This window comes from Liolophura sinensis, chromosome 4 (genome assembly GCF_032854445.1).
Source record: "Liolophura sinensis isolate JHLJ2023 chromosome 4, CUHK_Ljap_v2, whole genome shotgun sequence".
Classification (NCBI taxonomy): domain Eukaryota; kingdom Metazoa; phylum Mollusca; class Polyplacophora; order Chitonida; family Chitonidae; genus Liolophura; species Liolophura sinensis.
The window spans coordinates 11,516,804-11,538,080 of NC_088298.1; the positions used below are offsets into that span (position 1 = coordinate 11,516,804).

Below are 21,277 nucleotides of genomic sequence, written 5' to 3' on the forward strand. Positions count from 1 at the left end.
ACTGACAGGCTGTCATCATATTTTTAACATATATCTATGGGCCTGTTAAAAAACTGTTATACAACTCTGTACATGGGCTTGTTTCACTGCACATCCTTTATGCATATGACTTATCTGTACACATCAGCCATCTGGCGCAAGCGAATGTTCCTGTAAGCTATCCTTGTATAACGTTAGTGCCTCAATCCTTACCCAACGAGCCGTGGGAACTACTGGGCTGACATGCCGGGTTTTTACTTGTACATAGAAAGCGTGGTCTAAATAAAGTTATCACTGTTTAAGGGATTGTTTTGCACATATTCTACACCTTGTACTTACCGGCATATAGCTTTATGATAAGAACTACTGAAAGCCGTTTGCATGACGATGTACGAAATGTGATCGAGTGAAACCTGTTCGTAAACAACATAGTCGAACCAGGCCGAGTTACTACTGAGGTCTTCGTGTGTACTATATATTTTGGCATGAGTAAAAAGATGATATATTTTTCGAACAGCCGGCGAATATAATCATGTAAATTGTCTGCATGTATGTAGGCTATAACCCATGAAGACATCTTCACAGAATTACTCATGCGCATCTAAAGCCAAAACACTGACCCTGTCCACAGTACAGTCCGCATGCTAGTTCGACGCGGAGTTTCCCACTGTGGATAATTGTCGGTTTGCCCTTACAGTTGCTCCCTCCAGAGTGACTGTGAATTCTTGCGATTGCTCTTTTTTTTTTTTAAAATAATCCCTCCCTGAATAGTCACCATCATCCTATAAAACGTAAGAGCGGGGAAATCAACAATTCCCTGACCAAGCCGCGGTTTAAACCCGCACTTCGTGTGTCCTAGCGATTGGAAGACAAGCACCCTACCACATGGCCACAGCCCGCCCCCAAACGACCCTTATAGGTGCTTAATTTCAATCTGTATAAACAGCACAGTATAATACCGGAGTTTCGAGTTCGAACTGTATTGTCGTTAAAGGTAAAAACAGCCCTACTCTGTCCCGTGACTTATGAAAAATGATAGGCGTTAATTTACCGATTGTTTATCTCGCGGCGTTCCCCAGACATAATACGACACCTCTTTCCTTAAAAACATTGGCAGTTTACAAGCGTTCAGCTTGGCAATTTTAACCATCGTTCGTCTACCCTGCTCATGTTACAGTAAATGTCATGAATAATAATTGCCATATTTGACAGGTCAAATGATACAGTAGTGCCTCTTCTATCTTTAGCCACACAACACCGATTAATCTCTTTTTATCAACATATATTCAGGTAATATCAACACAACATAATTCTTAATCATAAATATTTAATAAACAATTGCAACATGGGAATATACATTTAAACCAAACAAACAGCAATTGACGTTTGTGACAGTAATAATAATGCCGTTATGTGACACGCTCAAAATGATGCTAAATTTAAATGTTTAAAACACAACCATTATATAAGAGTGAATTTGCATACCACTCAAATGGCAATTGTCGGATATAAAAGTAATAAAAATGATTTCTGTCCTGGGAAGTACCAGTTTGTCTCATATACACTATCACGTCAGACAAATATTATATATCCGTCTGTAACCATGGAAACATCTCCACAACGGAATCCTCACCAGAATGAAATTAACGTTAATATTTGTTTATTTGATTGGTGTTTCGCGCCCTACCGACGTATATTTCACTCGCACGACGGCGGTCATGTCTCAGGATCACGTAGCTGTATTAGACTTAATTCAAACTTAGTCTTAATTTTAAATGAGTTTACTGCGTCTAAGTTCGAGTATAAACTCAGGGATAATATGCCAAGTTGATATTAAGTCTGACTTAAGTCTAAGACAACCTTGTGATCCTGGAGCCAGTGATATAATGGGAAAAAACGAAGTTAACATCGTAACTGGTCTGAAAAGGATACTATACAAACTAAAATCGTATATTCAATCCAGCATATCATACCCACAATAAACCCATTAATTACTGATCTTATATACCTTATATCCACAAATGTACATGCATTTTTTCTTAAATATGCGTCACAGAGATTGTTCGAGATAAAAGTAATGCGAAAACTAGGCCTTGTGAAAATGATAATACATTGTGAAATATTAATTACAATAACAACCGCTATTTCGGATATGCCATGGTTTTTTAATAGAAATTCCAACAGACTTATAAATACAGCAGTAGCTAATTAAACATTGCAGCGTCCGCTTGTTTTCAAAGTCATGTACGTTCTTGATTTGGAATTAAAACCGAAGTGCGAAGTGTTGAAAACAATCAACTCTACTATACAACCGTCCACATTGTGAGCCACAATCTTGTTTGGACTTTGATGCCTTTGGAACTACGGCGACTTTGGGGCGGGAAAGGAAAGTTCTAAAATTCGACCGCTTTCTGGCATAGAGCCTTGGTTGCATTTCCAAGAAGTTAAATGTGAGGTACACTGTAAGAAATGAACGGTAACTTTGTCCGAATGTATGATGTACGGTATGTCCAAATGTATGGTACGAAGTGATGGAAGAGGTAGACTCGATATATGGAAACCATGGAATGTTTTCAAAACACAGAACAATGGCAGTTTACTGAGGTATGTTGAAAAACAACTATGTTTAATTCTTGCACCTGTCAAAATCCTTTTGATGTAGGTACATGTAAACAATATGCAGGGCCTAATCATGCACATAAAATATAAACGTAAAATATAAACAGGCTACAATTCTCAGCCAGTGTTTTCACAAGCTTTCTTATATAAATGACATTAAAACAATACTAAGCCAGACAAAGTCAACCTGGACGCTGTCAAAACAGTTTCATTAAACTTAATTACCTCATACGCCGGTTGTCTGTAATCTAGCTTTGTAAGGTGCAGACAAAATCGGCTGTGAAATTGATACAGATTTCATGGAAACGTTGTGCTTGCCACATTAAGTCAATAGTTCTAACTCTTTTGTTGCTAAAGGTAAAAAAAAAAAAAAAACGTATATTGCTGCACCATGTGACTCGTCAAAAATGTTCGGCAACTTTTGTGACCACCTTTTGTAATTTCCCGATCACCTGTCCTACCGAGTTCCCACGACACACCTGTCACCTTGTTCCGCCCACACCCATCACCAAGTACCCAGACACCTGTGGCCGAGTTCCCGACAACACCTGTCACCGAGTTCCCGACACACCTGTCACCGAGTTCCCGAAACACCCGTCACCGAGTACCCAGACACCTGCCACCGAGTTCCCGACACACCTGTCACCGAGTTTCCGAAACACCCGTCACCGAGTACCCAGACACCTGTCGCCGAGTTCCCGAGACACCTGTCACCTTGTTCCGCACACACCCATCACTGAGTACCCAGACACCTGTCGCCGAGTTCCCGAGACATCTTTCGATTAGAACCTTTTTCACCGTTAGCATGAAAAGTGTTCAACTTCAATTCCTCCCTACTGAAGTCTAACCGGAAGAGTTACATGTAATTATTGTAATGAGTGAGTACTTTGTGCGATCATTACATTTAAAAACATAAAATCTTGACATTTTATAATCAAGCAATTTAACACTTCTTACAGAGCAACAAATTCATTAGCTTGGTGTATAATACATTTTCGTCTGAAACTGAATAGTTCTTTTGAAACTGCATTCAAATGAATGCATCAGACACAATTTATGGATTACAGTAAATGTATGTTAAAAACATAATCCCCCCAAAATCAATTTAAAATCACGAGACCGGTTCAACAGTTTTGGGTACACGGACAGTAGAACTAGGAGGGGAGGCAACTCCTGGCGGCTCACCGAAAGCCCGCCTTAAGAACATGAATGATACAGTTCCGAGTACTGTCTGCACTGCGGTTAGGATGAAGGTAAATATCAACAGCATCATTTTGACGTCATACAACTGTAGGCCTAAGGAAATACCAGTGTATATTCCGTACATGGAAAATGAAACAAGCAGATAAACGAATTTCACTCCCATCGGTGGGGATTTTTGTTCCTGGCGTCCCATAATCCAACCTTCGATCTTCAAAAACACGTAAAGCAGCCACCAAGCAAGGAGAACGTCGACGTAGTAGATGGCGGGAATATTGATAAGCTCGCGCATGCGCACCAAGGTCGGCCATTGGCATCCGGTATCCAGCTGTACATGTAGATACAGATCGCCAGGAGCACGGTCACCGGTGCAAAGCGAAAGGCGAAGTGAATCTTTGTCCAAAACGGCAGGCTGAAAATCTGCAACAAAAGTATTGTAAATATGTCATTACCTTACTTAAGAGTCAAGCTGTAGGTCATAATGAATCACACATGCCATCGATAATCTTAGAGTTCTCTTCATTCTCCTTCTGTAGAGGGAGGTGACAATTTATCTTTATTTTACTGTCAATGGGGTTTGCAAGAGAACTGCCTCAGAAATTTCTCTTCGACTTTATTCAAAGTTCGAACGGCCTCTGTCCTATTTGAATTTCCATCCTATGTTGACAAGTTGGCATATTCCTGTCTTTTAAAAAAGGTTCACCGTCACTACACTCAATAATGACGCTAAAAGGTTGATTACGGACATAGAAACGTACATGCGTCACAGTGTACAACAACAACGTCCCGAACACAAACATCGGCCATAGTTTGGTCCCCAGTTGTTCCGGACCTCCAGTTTGAGCGGCCACTACGCCTGCGTGAAGACAAAGCCACGTCTCCAATAGCAACCGCCAATAGCGGTTAAGATGGAATTGTGTCATCATAAGGCTTCCTACAACAATGAAAGGATGAGAAATTATTAGCTGAGCAGTTTTATTTTCTCCATCCTTGTTAGTTGTGACGGCACTGTAGCCATAATCTCTATGATGAATCAAAAATGAGGTTTTCTTAACATTCCTTAAAATCAACGTAGTCTTTTGACATAATATTCCAGGCTTTGGCTTTGGCATTCACGAAAGGTAATGAAAGAAAGAATTCAGAATATTTCACATCGTTATATTCAAATATTTCTTTCTTTATTTATTTATTTGATTGATGTTTTGCGCCGTACTCAAGAATATTTCACTTATTTGACCGCGGCCAGTATTATTGGTGGAGGAAACCGGGTAGAGCCCGGGGCAACCCGACGACCATCCGCAGGTTGTTGTCAGACCTTCCCACGTACGTATATTCAAGCAAGGCACTAAATTAGATTAAACTTGAAAGCAAATATTTATGCATTTAACACGACCCCAATTGTCAGATACCTGGCAAACGGCCTGACATGAAGTCGCAACCAAATCAGCGAGAGCTTGATTCGAGCACACGACCACACTGACAACGAGTCTGAGATTGGCAACGAGCCAGCATTTTAAATTTCTGGGCCAACGAGGGTCCTGAAAAGAAAAAATAGAATCTTCCCGGTGTCGCATGCAAGTATTAACTGTAACATTGTCCCTACACAAATAGTCATTCTTTATTACTATAGGGGCCTATTTGTACGGGTCGGAGAGGAAATCACCATGAGTTGAACTTGAATTCAGAGCGACCGTATTGGTGAGAGGCTCCGCGGTCATTGCGCCGCGTTGGCGTGTTACCCACGGTGACCCCCACTTTAGGTTTACCACGTACGCCACGGTATAATCATATGTACATGGCAATGGGTTGTTGTTATTTCATCTGAACATAGTGGAAACTTTATGCAAAAATGTTTTTCTTGTGCAAAGAAGTGTACATGAACCTTATGTAGAAAATATTAACCTTCAACCACAATAGTTAACATCTTTCACCCAGTGCTGAAATCACACTATACTTTCTCAACTTTGGGGTGGCTTATTTTATCCCACAACGGTGAATGACGTCACATTTACCGTGGGAGGTCTTTGTTTCTGTAGCGCAAACTTCAAACATTATTGTGACGTCTTAAGGCTTTACGTCATTGATGCTGAAATGATAGTCTCTGTTGCACCAAACTTCTGACGTCACAATCTAGATGCTGACGTCGAATACCCTTGACCTCTCTACGTTACTGACGTCGCTATTGGTAACGCCTTTCTGGCATCATAAGTCGAAGAACGACAAACGAACGACGTCTTCCTTTTTGCAAGACTACAACTTTGTCATAATAATGGGCCATCGATTTCGTCGACTACATCGTTTACGCCAACAAGTGGTCAGAATCACCAGACGGCTGTTTAAGATTTGTTTCTTCTGTGGAACATTTCAAGAGGAGTACAGGAGTGAAGTTGTACCCGTGAGAAAGATTCTGACCAGCGACAAGCCCTTGGGAGCGCTTAGCTTCATCAGCCCCGACTGTGACCACAGACGAATGAGCTGTACAGCTCTCAACTGCGAACAGAGAACCTCCAAAGACTGCCTAGAGAAGCCGCCCAATCTGTTGTCTGATAAGCGATCTGGTGACGAAGTTCCTTGCCTGAATTTACCTTCAGGTAGTCCAAGACAAATCGAAAACAGTAGAATGCAACATGTTTCCCCTACAATGCTTGACCAACGCTGTTCATCGCCAGGCAAGCTCAACTTTTCTGAAGTAAGAACAAGCTCTTGTCTCCAGATTGAGGTATGTCCTTCATATAGGCAGGAAATGGAAGGAAAATTGGAAAGTCTTAGTATATCATCCATAAACTCTGACTCGTGCACCCTAGGACAAAACACACTTGGAAATAGTTATGTTACTCAAATGAAGACAAACCTTAGTTCAAGCACTTCAGAGGAAATTTTGAAAAGCTACACAACCATAACAAACCAAGATAACAACAGTTTGATGAGAAACTGTGATGCATACTCTTCGGACGAAAATGTAAATGGTCAAAAAGCACTGAAAAACTTTCAGCTGACCAGGGGAAATCTCCGTACACACAATGACGAGGTGACATCTAAATCGCTCACTCCGGAAGGCAACGCTGATTTAAACACCCCCGTGAAGCAAACAAACTTTGGATTTGAATATTCGGGCGGTGATTCCAGATACGGCAACTTTCCCTTAGGGTGGAGTGTTGAAAAGAATTTATCCAGAGGAAGGTTTGGATATGTTGACATCGTAGAAGACGATAACAGTGACCAGAGGTATGTGCTGAAAACTTGCGACCTCGCTAGGAGTGAGCGAGAGTTCTCCATCCTTGCCGATTGTCAAGGAAAGTTTGTGTCAGCGTTATGTGGTTCGTTTGTGCGGTTTGATGAGCGGCTGATGTTCTTGAAACACTATCAACTGGGTGACCTCGGCCAGTGGCTGGAAAAAGATAAGCTTAGAGACAGGTTCGATGAGAAGACGGCTGTTTGGATTGCCGCTAATATATACAGTGCCGTAGATTTTATTGAACGACGTGGTATTTTACATTTGGACATCAAGCCGACCAATATCCTCATTGACGAAAAGGGATACCCGATTCTTGCTGATTTTGGGAACGCTAGGCGCCTTCACGAATGTCAGAGACCGGGGGACAACAACGCTCTAACGTCTGCCTACACGTCACCTGAACTACTAAAGGGAAGACGAGCAAACAAGATGGCCGACCTGTGGGCGACAGCCTGTTGCTTTTATGAAATCGTCAAGGGGAGGTCACCTTTCCTGGGTAAGTCTGTGTCGGAAACTGAGCTGAAGATTTCACTGGGTGTTGCACCTGATTGTGACGGATTATCTTCTGCTGCCTGCAGCTTTTTGACTATTGAATTCGACCTGTCCCCCGCCCAACGTCTGGGCTACCATCGAGGGGCTTCTGCAGTCGTGTCTCATGAACTGTTCGCCGAACTAGAGTGGTTTGAGCGTCGACCGACACAGTCCCCATTACTGCGGGTTATCTCAGCTCTGGACCGGACATCAAAGTCCGCTACAAAACTGTTTCCACTCTGCGATTCATCATCGTCTAGTGATTGCCTTGAAGACCAGGAAAAAGCGCCACCTAAGCGTAGACGGCGAAGAAGGGAGACAATCCCACTTAGAACCCAAAGTGCAGCTGACATCGACGGATATCTCGGTGACAACGAGGATCTCCGAGATAACTGGGGTTGAACTACAGTATCTCGGCACTGTTTCTATCATCTCACCGATTTTCATCAAGTCATTGTATTTTACCACTTATAATGGACTTCATGTATATCATGGACTTTTATGGACGATTTAATAATACTTTGAACCCAAAACTATTAAGACATTTTTTAAACATACATTATGTATTTATGTACATGTATGTTGCTTAAATGTGTAATAAAATTTTACATTTAGATTGTAAAATAAGTTTTGTTCCTTTACTTTGTTCATGGTAAATACTTACTGCGTATTGGACACGTGGGCATAAGTCTTGCCCTTGCCAGAATCAGTTAAGTCTTATTCAGAGGAAGCGACTGTTATATAAAACTACGGACTTTTGAGGATATCTTGTTATAAACGGATCCGATGTCCTCACACTGACAGGCATATGCCAACTAAGGACTTAAATTAATTATTTATCTAGTTTCTATTCCAAATAGAGCGCAATTAAGATCTTTTTGTGTCAGGAAAATATCTGTTGAAGTCTCCTTTGATAACGAGAATGTATCGTTATAGGAAAAAAATGATGCCTAAAACTACACTACTACAGGTTCGCCTCCTGTAACGTATCAGCGAGGTCTAAGTTTGCTGTTGTCTGTTGTTTGCCCGTATGCAGCTTTCGTGAATTTTTTTCTCCGTTTCTACTGCTCCATCACACCAGTGTTTCTGGAACATGGACAGTTTTCACACGAGGGGGGCAATACAATCTCAATGTCTGAGTCGTTGATCAAATCAATTTAGACATACCCTCTTAGGACAGCTAACCAACCGTTAATGTTAATTTTAGTCACTTTGACATTTGGTATTTTTATTTATTTATTTGTTTATTTATCTGAATGTTGTTTACGTTGTTACGGAATTTTGTTACTTATTCCATGGCGGTCATTTTCATGGGTGGAGAAAATCGGCCTGTCCGGGATAAACCACCGACCGTAGACAACATACTGCCTAACTTGTTCACGTGTAAAATGCAGATTTGTACATCAGATTGGTTGAAGACAAGTGTTCCTTAGCGAACGCTTGGCTGCACAAACGAACACACGAGGGTAGTCGACGGCTTATTGTCATTAAGGCTCCTCAAGCAGTGAGAGTGAGGAAATCTGCAGATTCCCTGTCCCAGGCCGGTTTTGAACCGCCTCGTGTGTCCCAGTGACTGAAAGGCAAGCACTGTTAACCACTCGACCTGGACATCCCCTCTTAGAGCGTAATAATGTAAAGACGATACATGCCAAGAGACGATCCCCAATACCCACTATACAAAATATTTTCAAATACCATTTTCTCTTGAAAGAAGGTTAGGTTAGAATTATGTTGATGCGACGGCAGTGTTTCTTGCGCTTACCTTGTAATAGTACAATCCAGGTGTGCGCAAATCCCAGCACGTGACCCCACGTGTTTTCCATTGGGTGGTACCAAAACGTGTAGACACAGGCCCACGAACATAGGTAACCATGGTAACGCTTCAGTATGTTGATTGGTTGAAAGTTGAGGCGCAAAAAGTTGCTAACCTTGTCCTTGTGTGCTAGTGTCGGCCAACCGAAAACCATGCCTCTGTGCCTGTACTCCATCAGCATAATGAACGTCAGCATTATAATCACCGAGCCTGGAAGCATGAGGAAACGAAACGACATACAGATATGCTCAACCGAGACCAGCAACTTAAGTTGAGAAAAAAACATGTTGCAAATTACTTTATGAACATAATTACGACCGCTTATTGTTAAAAAGGTATCACAAACCGTGAAGGCGGAGGACTGCCAAATTTAATCTCCAGTATAGTGAACTTTGTAAACGCGAATTTTATATCACTTCAAGGTCAAATTTACTTGGTAACTGAACTATAACTACTTAGTCATATTCTAACGACAACAAGTCCAAGGAAATCTGTTAGCCCCTATTCTACAGTACGATTGGACCAATGGAATCTGCTCTTACCTACACTTAGCCCATATTCTACAGTGCGATTGGACCAATGAAATCTGGTGTTACTTACACTTAGCCTATATTCTAAGAACGGCTCCACCAATGGAATCTGCTCTTACTTACACTGCGAGCTGGCGATGCTTACATCCTGAGCTGTGGCGTCATAAGTCGTGTGTGTTTGCAACAAATGAAGAAGATGGAAAAACACATTGATCCCGAAGAAGTAATAGTTGTATTTGTTGAGCGAAGGTGTGTATTCCATCCCTTGTTTTGCCTGGAAGTGAGAAAAAAGCCAATGGTTTATAGTGGTTGTTATAATTTGATACACACCTCAGGAAAAACATCCAAAGTAATCCTCTTTGACTGGCGATCAAATTTTGGGGTGAAGAATACCAGGTTATGGGGGTCGGGGCGTGTAGATTTTAAGGTATCGCCAACTATCACGATTGGCTGATTTTACGGTCGGTAAAAATTAACATGTAAAGATTGCACCAGTCAACAAACACAGTATAGCCATGGTAAACGGCCCTGTATGCGACTAGTTCTACAAAACAGGGCGTTGTAAGTCACGAATCCAAGAAAGACATGCGTCCCAGGATAATTTCACACCAGTTTAAACGATTTTTTTTCTTTTTCTTATTGATTTGTGTTTTACGCCCTACTCAAGAATATTTCACTTATACGACGGCGGCCAGCATTATGGTTGGTGATAACCGGGCAGAGCCCGGGGGATACCCACGACCATCCACAGGTTGCTGAGAGACCTTCCCACCCAGTTCAAACGATGGATGGAAACGTGTTAGCAGACAAGGGTGACTAAGTGAAGTCTTTAGTTGGAAAATAGCGGATGAAATCGATTCGACCAGAGCGGTCATTGACGAGATCACGTTTCATATAGCTGCCTGTTTTTTGTTTTGCATGGGAAATTATCGGATAATTAAGAATTTAGGTGTGAGATAGTGATCAAGACATGGATGTTGCATTCCGGCCGAAAGTAAACACTGTATATTTTGTGATCACAGAATTCTTGTAATAACTCTACCTTCATTCACCTATTAAAACCGTCGGGCGATACTTGACCGACCTATGTTATCAAACGCTAACAAGTAAGATGTCAAGGTCTAAACGCTAACAAGTAAGATGCCAAGGTCTAAACGCTAACAAGTAAGGTGTCAAGGTCTAAACGCTAACAAGTAAGTTGCCAAGGTCTAAACGCTAACAAGTAAGGTGCCAAGGTCTAAACGCTAACAAGTAAGTTGCCAAGGTCTAAACGCTAACAAGTAAGGTGCCAAGGTCTAAACGCTAACAATTAAGGTGCCAAGGTCTAAACGCTAACAAGTAAGGTGCCAAGGTTCAAACGCTAACAAGTAAGGTGCCAAGGTCTAAACGCTAACAAGTAAGGTGCCAAGGTCCAAACGCTAACAAGTAAGCTGCCAAGGTCCACAACTGACGCTCCCGGATGTGATCCACTGCTTTTTTAATAAACTTTTTCTTTTTTGGGAACTTTTTTGTGCTTGTTGTATGTTATATATGGTTTTGTAGGACAACATTCAAAGTTTCATTTCAGGTATAAATTTATGTATTTGATGCCACACCAGACAAAGACATCAGTAATAGGTTTACTGGCCTAACTCTCACTGGGTAATTTTAGACCCAATCTGCTGATAGTTAAGTCCTTAATTTGAATCCAGTTGTCCCAGTGTTGGAGGATTATCAGACCTGGGGTGCTCGGGGTTCGCAGATTTAGGTACAGATCAAACGTTAAAAAGAAAATGCTACTATAAACTTAAATCTAGTTAGATCAAACGATTAATAAGCATAAGTTGTCACAGCTGTTTTGGACTAACGTGATTGGTGACTTCATAAATCCACTTTCAATCAGGGATATTTCAGTATTCATAGATTATGCTATATTAAATAAACCAAAACACGTTTCTGTTTATTTTGGAGATATCTCCGTTACAAAACATCACAAAAATATAAAGGTGTAAGATTTCAAAAATTTGTATCGGATAATTCATAGGCACGCATATTACATTTGGTCTATTGTCGTCTTTTTCATTTAATATATAAGTAAATGGAAAATTAGCTGAGGACTGTGACAAGCTGCGTCTCACCTTTTCCTGCTGTAAATTATAAATGACGATCCAGACGAAGAGCTGATGGGAAATGTAACAGACCCAGACGAATAAGCGGCTGTACCACGTGACCTGGTCTGGTGGCAGCTTCCAGTAATACCAACGTGCTGAGGCGTCTGTGCCATGCCTGGAACAGTGATGGTTGGACTCACTGATTGATTCATGGAACGACTGATCGATTACAGAACGACTGATCGGTTATTACACTGATATGTGGATAGATCGAAACTCACCAAAGTATTATAGACGAGGTCATTAACACGATATTCAGTTAATTCTTAATCGTTAGATTAACCGGATATTCAGTGAATTCCTAATCGATAAATCGGAAGATCATAACGAGTTTGTCTGCTGTATATGGTGTATTGTGAGTCGCTCCCATTTCTCGGAACATACATATATATATATATATATATATATATATATATATATATATATATATATATATATATAAATAAAACTTTAAATATCACAACAATAATTATATTGAGGAACTTACTTAATCATGCCTGTGCACATTTGTTTTTGCTTTGCTCATAAGAACGACCCGAAGCAAAGAGGTCACAATTTTAAAATATTTAAGCAGATAAAAGAGATAAAAGGTCTCGAAGAGAAGTTAAGAGAATAGCCCATACCTTGTTTACCCTCTGTGCTGAAGTCTTTTATACTGTATAGTGTATATCAATCTAAATGTCTTTGTCAAACCAACCTTCCTTTCACTCCGGGCTCCTCGACATCAGGTTCTGGTAAAAACCGAATGGATGACGTCGCGCTGACGTTGTGCGAGAAACCCGAGTTAGCGTCCCATCCTCTAGAGCCTCCTACAGAAGATCAATTATGTGAAAAACATAGGATCTAATGTCATAAACAGCTGTAGAGATTAAAGAGCCACAATTTGTACACCTATAGCAATTGGCGATGGTTTGATCCGGGCATTTCCATTACCCCCACCTAAAAAAACATGGAGTCTGTTTCATATGGAAAAAGTCTTGAATATATCAGACGTTAAATTAAAGTAACATTTCGTGTACATGGACCGCCGTATCCAACATCGGGCGACATATAACACCGTACCATAGTTATCACACGCAGTCGTATAACACACAGTCACGCAACACACAGTTGCATAACACACAGTCGTATAACACACTAAATGTTGTACGGGAAACTTGAGACCAAATCTACAAACAAAACAAGCTAATTCAGAGAACCGATATTTCACGGTAAATGGCAAAAACCGTGAGCAAAGAGCAAGCTCTAAAGCTTAGAGTCGTGAGGACATGATAAGCTGGCACCGTATTTAAGCGCAGGTGTATAAAAAAAAACACCCAGCACGAATCGTCAGATTGATGTGAACAGTCACCAAGAGTGCATGTATGCATGGTATGAATATAATGGGAGATGTCTAACCTGCGGGCAGGTTTGTGTTGTATAGATGAAAGATTGAAACTCTCGGAGAAAGGGTACACTGCGACGAGGCATTGAGTGACGTCCGATTGCCGTTACTAGGCAACCTTCCCTGCTGTTGCCAAAGGAAGGATCCAGATTTTGACCGTCAACTCAGTGTCAAGATTTTCAGTTTGTCTGCTTTGTCAAAGGTTAGCCAACATTCTCACCAATGCTTATTGGCCAGGGAATGCCCGGGCTAAGTTAAATCACTTAACGTTAACATTTACGTTTGTACAAAATTTGAAAATGTCTGAGGGCAAATGTAACTTAATATCCCCCTTCCGCCTTTTTGTAAGACTGGGTTCATCGTGAAAAATTGCAACTTACCGATGCCGAAGATAGTGCCCCCGAGCGCAACCATGAACAACACGCCACATATCCATAGTATGACGTCATGTCGTCTGAAACAAGACTGTGACGTCACAGTTTCCTGTACAAACAACAAACACAGTAATTGTACTTTAGAAAGCAAACGTGGTACAATTCACCCAGAGTGGTAAATTAAGGTAAAGGCAAGATTGCCTTCCTAAATATAAACCAATTTACTGGGTATGATTAGTACTTCTTTTACAAGCTGCGGAGAATCGTACAAAAACTCAATTATCTGTCTTTTCTATTAAATTTGCCCGATGTTACGTCACACAACAATACATGACGTCACCATCGCTGAACTTAACACCATAACAAACACAGTATCCTCAAACATATCTAACCTCATTCTAATAGTTCGGCTCAATTGGTTAGCGCCCTAGCGCAAAATAATGACCCAAGAGCCTTTCACCAATGCGGTCGCTGTGAGTTCAAGTCTAGCTCATTCTGGCTTCCTCTCCAGTCGTACGTGGGAAGGTCTGGCAGCAACCTGCGGATGGTCGTGAGTTTCCACCCACCATAATGTTGGCCGCCGTCGTATAAGTGAAATATTCTTGAGTACGCGTAAAACGCCAATCAAATAAATAAATAAATAAATAAATAATAGCCGGGCCTAGTTTTTCATAAGTGTACTAGCAGCTAAACCCAGTATTAACCATTAGTTTTGTATCTGGCCAAGGCTGGCATTAAATATTTAAGCCTGGCTTCAAATGTATATTTGAAAAACCGGCCTCATGTGGTACTTTACTTTACGTCCTTCCGCCTTGCATAAACGTCACTTTCAGGCAAATAGTACGGAAACTACCGAAGATTTTATTTTGGAGGACACTTCAATTATATCCGGTCTCCAGCAACCTGCGGAGGATTGTGTGTTTCCCCGGGCCCTGCCCGGTTTCCTCTCACCATAATGTTGGTCGCCGTCGCATAAGTGAAATATTCTTGAGTACGGCGTGAAACACCAATCAAATAAATAAATCAGTTATATCCGTTCAACGGAACCTTGGTGTTGGTTCTTTTACGTAAATTCAGCCAAGTTTCTTTCGTGACTGTTGTAGCTATGGCATATGAGTTCCAATTAAGATCTGCAGACTCATACACCAGAAACACTGTGCAGCGTAATGGATAAATGATTCATATACAAGGCTACAGGACCGATCAAAACTTAGTACAGAGCTATGTAGGCTACATTTCTATGGATGGCGAGATCCACGGTAAATCCGTACTGTTATGTATGGTGTGAGTACAAATTAAAGCGATATTTTATTGCCTCGGATTGCTGTATTGACATAAGGTCGGAGACCGAGAGTCGATATGGCTTCGTAAAGTCCTGAACAACATACTCCGAAGTCTGCATTTTCCAGCCAAAAGCAGCTGTCCTCATTTATCATGAGTGTTCTCCGCTGTGTAGTTTGTGACCTCGGCTAATTCGGTTTTCACTCGGCCAATGCGACTTTAAACACGCCCGTTATGACTTTCACTCGGCCATTATGACTTTAAACACAGTCAATAAGACATTCAACTAAGCCAATTTGACTTTGTAAACTGCCAATACGACTTATGCTCGGCCAGTACGACTTGAAACCCTGCTAATACGACTCGATCAATACAGCCTTGCTCTGCACATGTGTATGTAATGTAGGGCGTATTGATTGTATTACAAAAATAACATATTCCCAGTTGATTGATAAAATATGCTATTGTCTTTAGCTACAGGATAGGGTCCGAGTTTTAACCGTGGCGTCTTTTTACGTTCCGCATATAAGCGCAAGTTAGCCTCAAATAACGGACGATCTGTAGTAAACTGTAAGTTAATTACCCCCCCCCCCCCCCACCACACACACACACACACAGAGCAACAAAAAAACAAAAACAAACAAACAAACCAAAAAAAAAAAACAAAAACACACATAATGATGCATGTATAAGCATGGGTGAATGTACCCACAGATAGCTAAATATGACCCACGAAAACGTCATATCACTATACAGGTTATTACTTACCATGCCGATTGATTTCCACTAAACAGAATAAAATTAGTCACATTGCCAGTTCTTGACCAATCTGTTCCCTAACGACGTTCTCGTGAACGAATTCTAGCCCTATAGATGTCACCGTGAAAACGTATAGCGTTGTATGCTCAATCAACACCGTCACGGACGGCAAACTTTCGTTGCCATGGCAATACGCCTTGTCTTTTTTTAGCCACGACCTTCATGTGCATATCTATATTAAGAGCATTTGCTCATATAATTATACTTGGTATCTGATTATTGCAATTTGTAATTAAGATATAAATGTACTGCCCATCTGTGGTGGTAGTTTATGTTCCTGCCAAGGTGGAAAAAAAGAACTTTCAAAATAACTGACTACATAAATAAATAAATTAATAAATAAATAGATAAATAAATAAATACATGTATGAATAAATACATATATGAATTAATAAATAAAGAAAGAAAAATGCCATTTTAATATTTCATAGACTATCAATCATTCGTGTTTTTTCAGATTTACTAAATTAAAGTTCCCTTCAAAAAATACGTTTCAGATCTATTTTAGGTCATTTTTGTGTTAGTTTCTAGGTTGCTGTTTATTCTGATTAGTTGACCATATTGCCCCACCGCAGAACAGCACCCATGGACCATCACATACATTATACACGTTGAGGGTAGTCTACATGGTCTTCGTGGCGTCCCACATATAGGTACATGTAGTGTGTGCCCTATATATAGATCAGCTCATTTTACTATACCATAAATCGGGGCATTAAAATGGCTGGGAATCAGCTATATGGTTATATCGTTGTATTGAGGGAGTTGTATTATTCTCATGTGAATAAGCGAAGCTTACACACTCGAACGTGGTATACAGGCCAACAGTTTATTCATAGCTTGCTTATGTAGGGAGAATTTATACATACATAACATGTATACGGCGACTTGTGAGATCGTTCCACAAAGTGACCTGAACATCAGGGTGTGCTAACCCACATGGCTTGTGTGAGCCCAGAATGTGCGTAAGTACACAAACTACTACATCCACTTCAGATCATGGCAATGATTTATTTGAGGCTGTCAACACTTTCCATTCTTGCCACTGTGAAAAGCTTCGTTTGCTACATAGCCTACAATTGCATGTACAAACTACAAAAGCGCCCTGGCAATCAACCATGTCTGTTGCACTGTTGGGTAGTTGACACGAACGTTTTTTTGATGTCAACAGACACGCACGTTCGCATATGCACGTGAGTGACCTACATACATATTACGGCTAGCAAACTGGCTAACTCATTTATTACTTGTTGATTTGCTATTTTTATTTTTTTTTATTAGGGTTTTGCCTCTCGCGCCTGGATTCAAAACACGTGCACTGGTGCCGCTGAAGCTCTACATATTACGTCACGAGGTTTTTGTCAGCTGTCACGTGATAGGTATTTTCTACTCCGTACAGAGAATACTTTCTACTCAATGAGGAACCAGATTTTCAGAATGAACATCTTAGAAGGGCTCACTGACTAGCGAAAACATCAACCTGGTCTTTACTACAACTCCCTCTTAATTACACTGCCTCCAATGTGCCTTAAAACTACGAAAGCTAATCGCACTGCTGATTTTCCATGCCATAAACTACACAAGTTTGCCATCATGGAAACCATCTTCATCGGAAGCTGGACACAGTGTAGTTGGTACTTCACCATAATTCTGACCGTCGTTGTGTAAATGAAATGTTCTCAGTGGGGTACATGGTAAATATCCATTTATATAAATAAATAAATAAAAATAGAATAAATAAATAACAAATAAATGGCTGTTGTAAAGACATGGTTGCTGCCTTTGTTGTTGCTGGTCCCCTTCTCAGATGTCCATTGTGAAAAATAGATTCTTCAATAAACTGACATCACTCTACTATGCGCCAGCAACCTCACGTTAACAAATCCCCCAGTGACTGCGAGTACGGTAAATCACCCTTAATCTCATGACATGTTTTGTCAACAAATCGCTAAGCTGTAGGGACCGGGGTAGCATGTACAGAGGGGCGATATTTGCTGGCGAGAAAAAAAAAGCATACAAATAAACATTTTATAATACTCTAAATCATCTTTGATTTCAGATAATTTCTCACCAACATACATGTAGTACAGCATGCACGTAGTACAGCATACATGTAGTACAGCATGCACGTAGTACAGCATACATGTAGTACAGCATACACGTAGTACATGAAATTACAGCTGATTTACGGTGCCTTAACTTGTCCGCCTTCAGTCATGGTCAAATTTCAGGCATATTGATTTACCACGTGCAGCAAGTGTTATCAGAGGTTGTACATACAGCTGGTACTGACCTTGCTTTCGTCTTCGGTCGAATCTGGTGTATTCATTTTAGAGCTGCTCGCGGCTGTAACAGAAATCAAGAAAACGATGTTTCCAGTGTCAAACCATTTCAGGTGTAGTGCTAGGGGTAAACAGGTATAAATACTGTCCAACCAGCCAGAATATGTGTACAAATACCTGTCACTGTTGATGATACACACGTTTGCTGTACATGTAGACCAGAGCTAAGCTTATGTGCCTACCACGCCATACAAAACCATCACACGGTCTGTACCACAGCAAGAGGCCAGAAACCTATTGGCAGGTTGCCAGCCCGCTATTATATATGGACAAATGGAAACACTCGACAGCACTTGAGTTCCAAGCCGTTACTCTGTTTGCCCTCCGTCCATTGGACTTGCACTAGTTATGTTCCAGTAGGCTACTTATTCTGTGAGCGATTCTCCTAAGTCATATATATAATGCATGATATTACTGTGTTTCACAACGGAATAATAGTCCGTGCTCGTTTTCCCACGGACTTGGAAGCTATGGGTTAATTTGGCCAGACGCGATATGGTTTACGTGTAGACCTAAGCTATCTTTTAAATCAACATACTCGGCTGGAACGACTGCTCTATTTATGGCGTTGTTGTTGTAGCAGCAATGACTGTCGTCAATGAAGATTTTGAGTGGAGACCTTCCAGTTTTAGGGTAGATACCATCGCTGAGGTTGAATGTTTAAAAAAACTTACCCAATCTTAGGTTAACTTTAAATTTGCATCGCCCACCTGAAAGTCCATCTTTTTTTGCTACAAAGACAAATCCGTACAGCGTCGCGATGACAAAATCGCTTCGTCGCCCTGGCCGTCTTGCGCATGCGTGTAAGTGCATGCGGCGGCTAATGTAAACTGTTGCCAGGACTCGATGCAAATGTAGTCTACATGTAGGGCCTTAGCCTCTAGGCTATATCTCTTGACGATATGCAGACTTACTTTCTAATCACCTGTTCAGCGCTTATTTTCGCTTTCTTCTTTAAAGTCCACTCCCATATACCTCAGGTTTATTATGATAAAAGCCCAGTGGAAGATTCTTCCGTGTTGTTCTAAATTCATACAGCCTGTGTGTTTTACGCGAACCTCATCTTACAAGTGGGGCTTAGGCCTATATACCGAACCTGTAAACAACTCCCCATCTTTCAAAATGTTCTAGGCAAGCGGTATATACAATATATAGGATATAGGATCCTATACAATATAGGATTATGATTTACCCTACACTGTATGCAAGTCTAAAAAGTACATGTACGAATTATTTATATTGCAAAGCTTTGGAAAATTCCCAAGATAGCCCCAAACTCCATGATATGCTATATGGATTTTTCCTTTTAACTGTATGTGAGTTTAATATATTATTTACAAAATAGATTTTGTTTCTATATATACCTACTGTGCGGAGAGGAGAAATGTTGAATGAAATGTTATACACTGGTAAACGAAATAAAAGAAAATATTTTGAAAAATACAGTTATGCCTCTGTATTTGGAATAGGGTCGAGCTAGTGAAGGCCTCTAATGAGGGATGCACTAATTACTATACATAGGTTTGTGATATGTTCATGTATGCGTTAATTTAGCTTTAATGATTAACTTTTACAATGGCCACTACTTATGACCAACTTATCAACTTATGTTTAAAAGTTAGAAAATTATGAAAGTCTTGGAGGGGAGATGAGGGGAGGGCGGAACTCCCCTTAGAAATTTGACCTCCACTGGGTAGTTTGAATCGTATAAGGAATCCAGGTCACCACATTGCCTACTATTTACATGTACGATGTTTTCAGCATTGAAAAAATATTTAACACTGAAGTTATGATCCTTTAGCTGAAAGGTTTGTCCCGGGATGACACTGATACGCAGTTATGATATTTTTATTTATTTATATATTTGATTAGTGTTTTACGCCGTACTTAAGAATATTTCACTTATACGACGGCGGCCTGCATTATAGTGGGAGTAGCATGTTTTTAGTAACAGTATATCTTTACGGTCTGTTCTTACCATTATGGTACAATACAGCTAGTCTGTACACTGGTCAGTTTCATTTCACATCATATGTGCCTAAGACCTATCTATAAACATTAGCCATCTCGTATATTCGTATATTCGTGTATTCCTATAGACTAGTCTTGAATACAGGCCTATAACTTCAGTTAAACGTTTCTCTATCCTTACCCAGTGAGCCATGGACACGAGGCGCCCTCTGGCGACGATGAACATCACTGCTAGCTGACATGCCGGGTTTTTACTTCCACTTATAATGGTCAGTCATTCACGAGGCTCACACTGTGTAAAGGGTCGTCCTGTTCACATTCTATATCTTGCACATACCAGCCTATACCTTTACTTCAGGCCCTTTTATATGGGGATACACGAACTTTGATCAAGTGAAAACCGTTATCTTAATACACATATTCGGGCTAGACCCGAGTTACTATGTACACTGTGTGTACCGTATTACATTTGACATGAGCAAAAGGGGATATAGTTTTCGAACAGCAGGACGAATATAGCCCATGTAAATTATATAGCCCGTGAAGTTAACTTCGCAGAAGTACTCATGCGCATCGGTCCTGAAGCCGAAGTATTCCTCCTGTTCAGGAGGACAGTCCGCAAGCTAGTTTGGTGCGTTATATTACTGGAGAACATAGGCCCAAGGCCCACTTGCACGAAGCCCTCTTAACTGTTAAGAGCACGTAACTACCTTGACAACCGGCACTGTAGGCATTACGTGCTCTTAACGTTATGAGAGTTTTCGTGTAAGTGGGACCCGGTGAATACTGTCGGATGCACGAGCGCATTGATTTTCCTATTTATATAGTAAATTGTCAACTTCAACCTCAAAAATATATACCTCCTAACTTTTCCGAGATACAATGCCATACCACCACATGCAGCTTGCAATTTTCTCCCAGAACATATCAAAAAATCAGTCTAGCCTGAACACGTCATCACGCTTCACAGCGTAATAATGTGTCCCACAGGAACATGTCATCACGCTCACAGCGTAATAGTGTGTTCCACAGGAACATGTCATCACGCT

At 40.8% G+C, this 21,277-nt stretch overlaps 1 protein-coding gene across 3 annotated transcripts; it reads right to left on the bottom strand.

Annotated features, from left to right (window-relative positions):
• Positions 1-1,251: 1,251 nt before the first annotated feature.
• LOC135464762 (uncharacterized) lies at positions 1,252-20,524 on the bottom strand. 3 transcript variants are annotated; one of them, XM_064742303.1, is made up of 9 exons: positions 20,410-20,524; positions 18,209-18,261; positions 13,822-13,924; positions 12,755-12,866; positions 12,025-12,172; positions 10,031-10,181; positions 9,327-9,587; positions 4,557-4,732; positions 1,252-4,218 (listed from the first exon to the last, which is right to left on the bottom strand). In XM_064742303.1, exons 1-9 carry the CDS (start codon positions 20,468-20,470, stop codon positions 4,012-4,014), a joined length of 1,272 nt encoding a protein of 423 aa, XP_064598373.1. In that variant the 5' UTR covers positions 20,471-20,524; the 3' UTR covers positions 1,252-4,011. The 3 variants fall into 3 exon arrangements, with proteins under 3 accessions (XP_064598373.1, XP_064598375.1, XP_064598374.1); XM_064742305.1 differs by lacking the exon at positions 20,410-20,524 and adding an exon at positions 18,968-19,038; XM_064742304.1 differs by lacking the exon at positions 20,410-20,524 and adding an exon at positions 18,932-19,030.
• Positions 20,525-21,277: the final 753 nt, after the last annotated feature.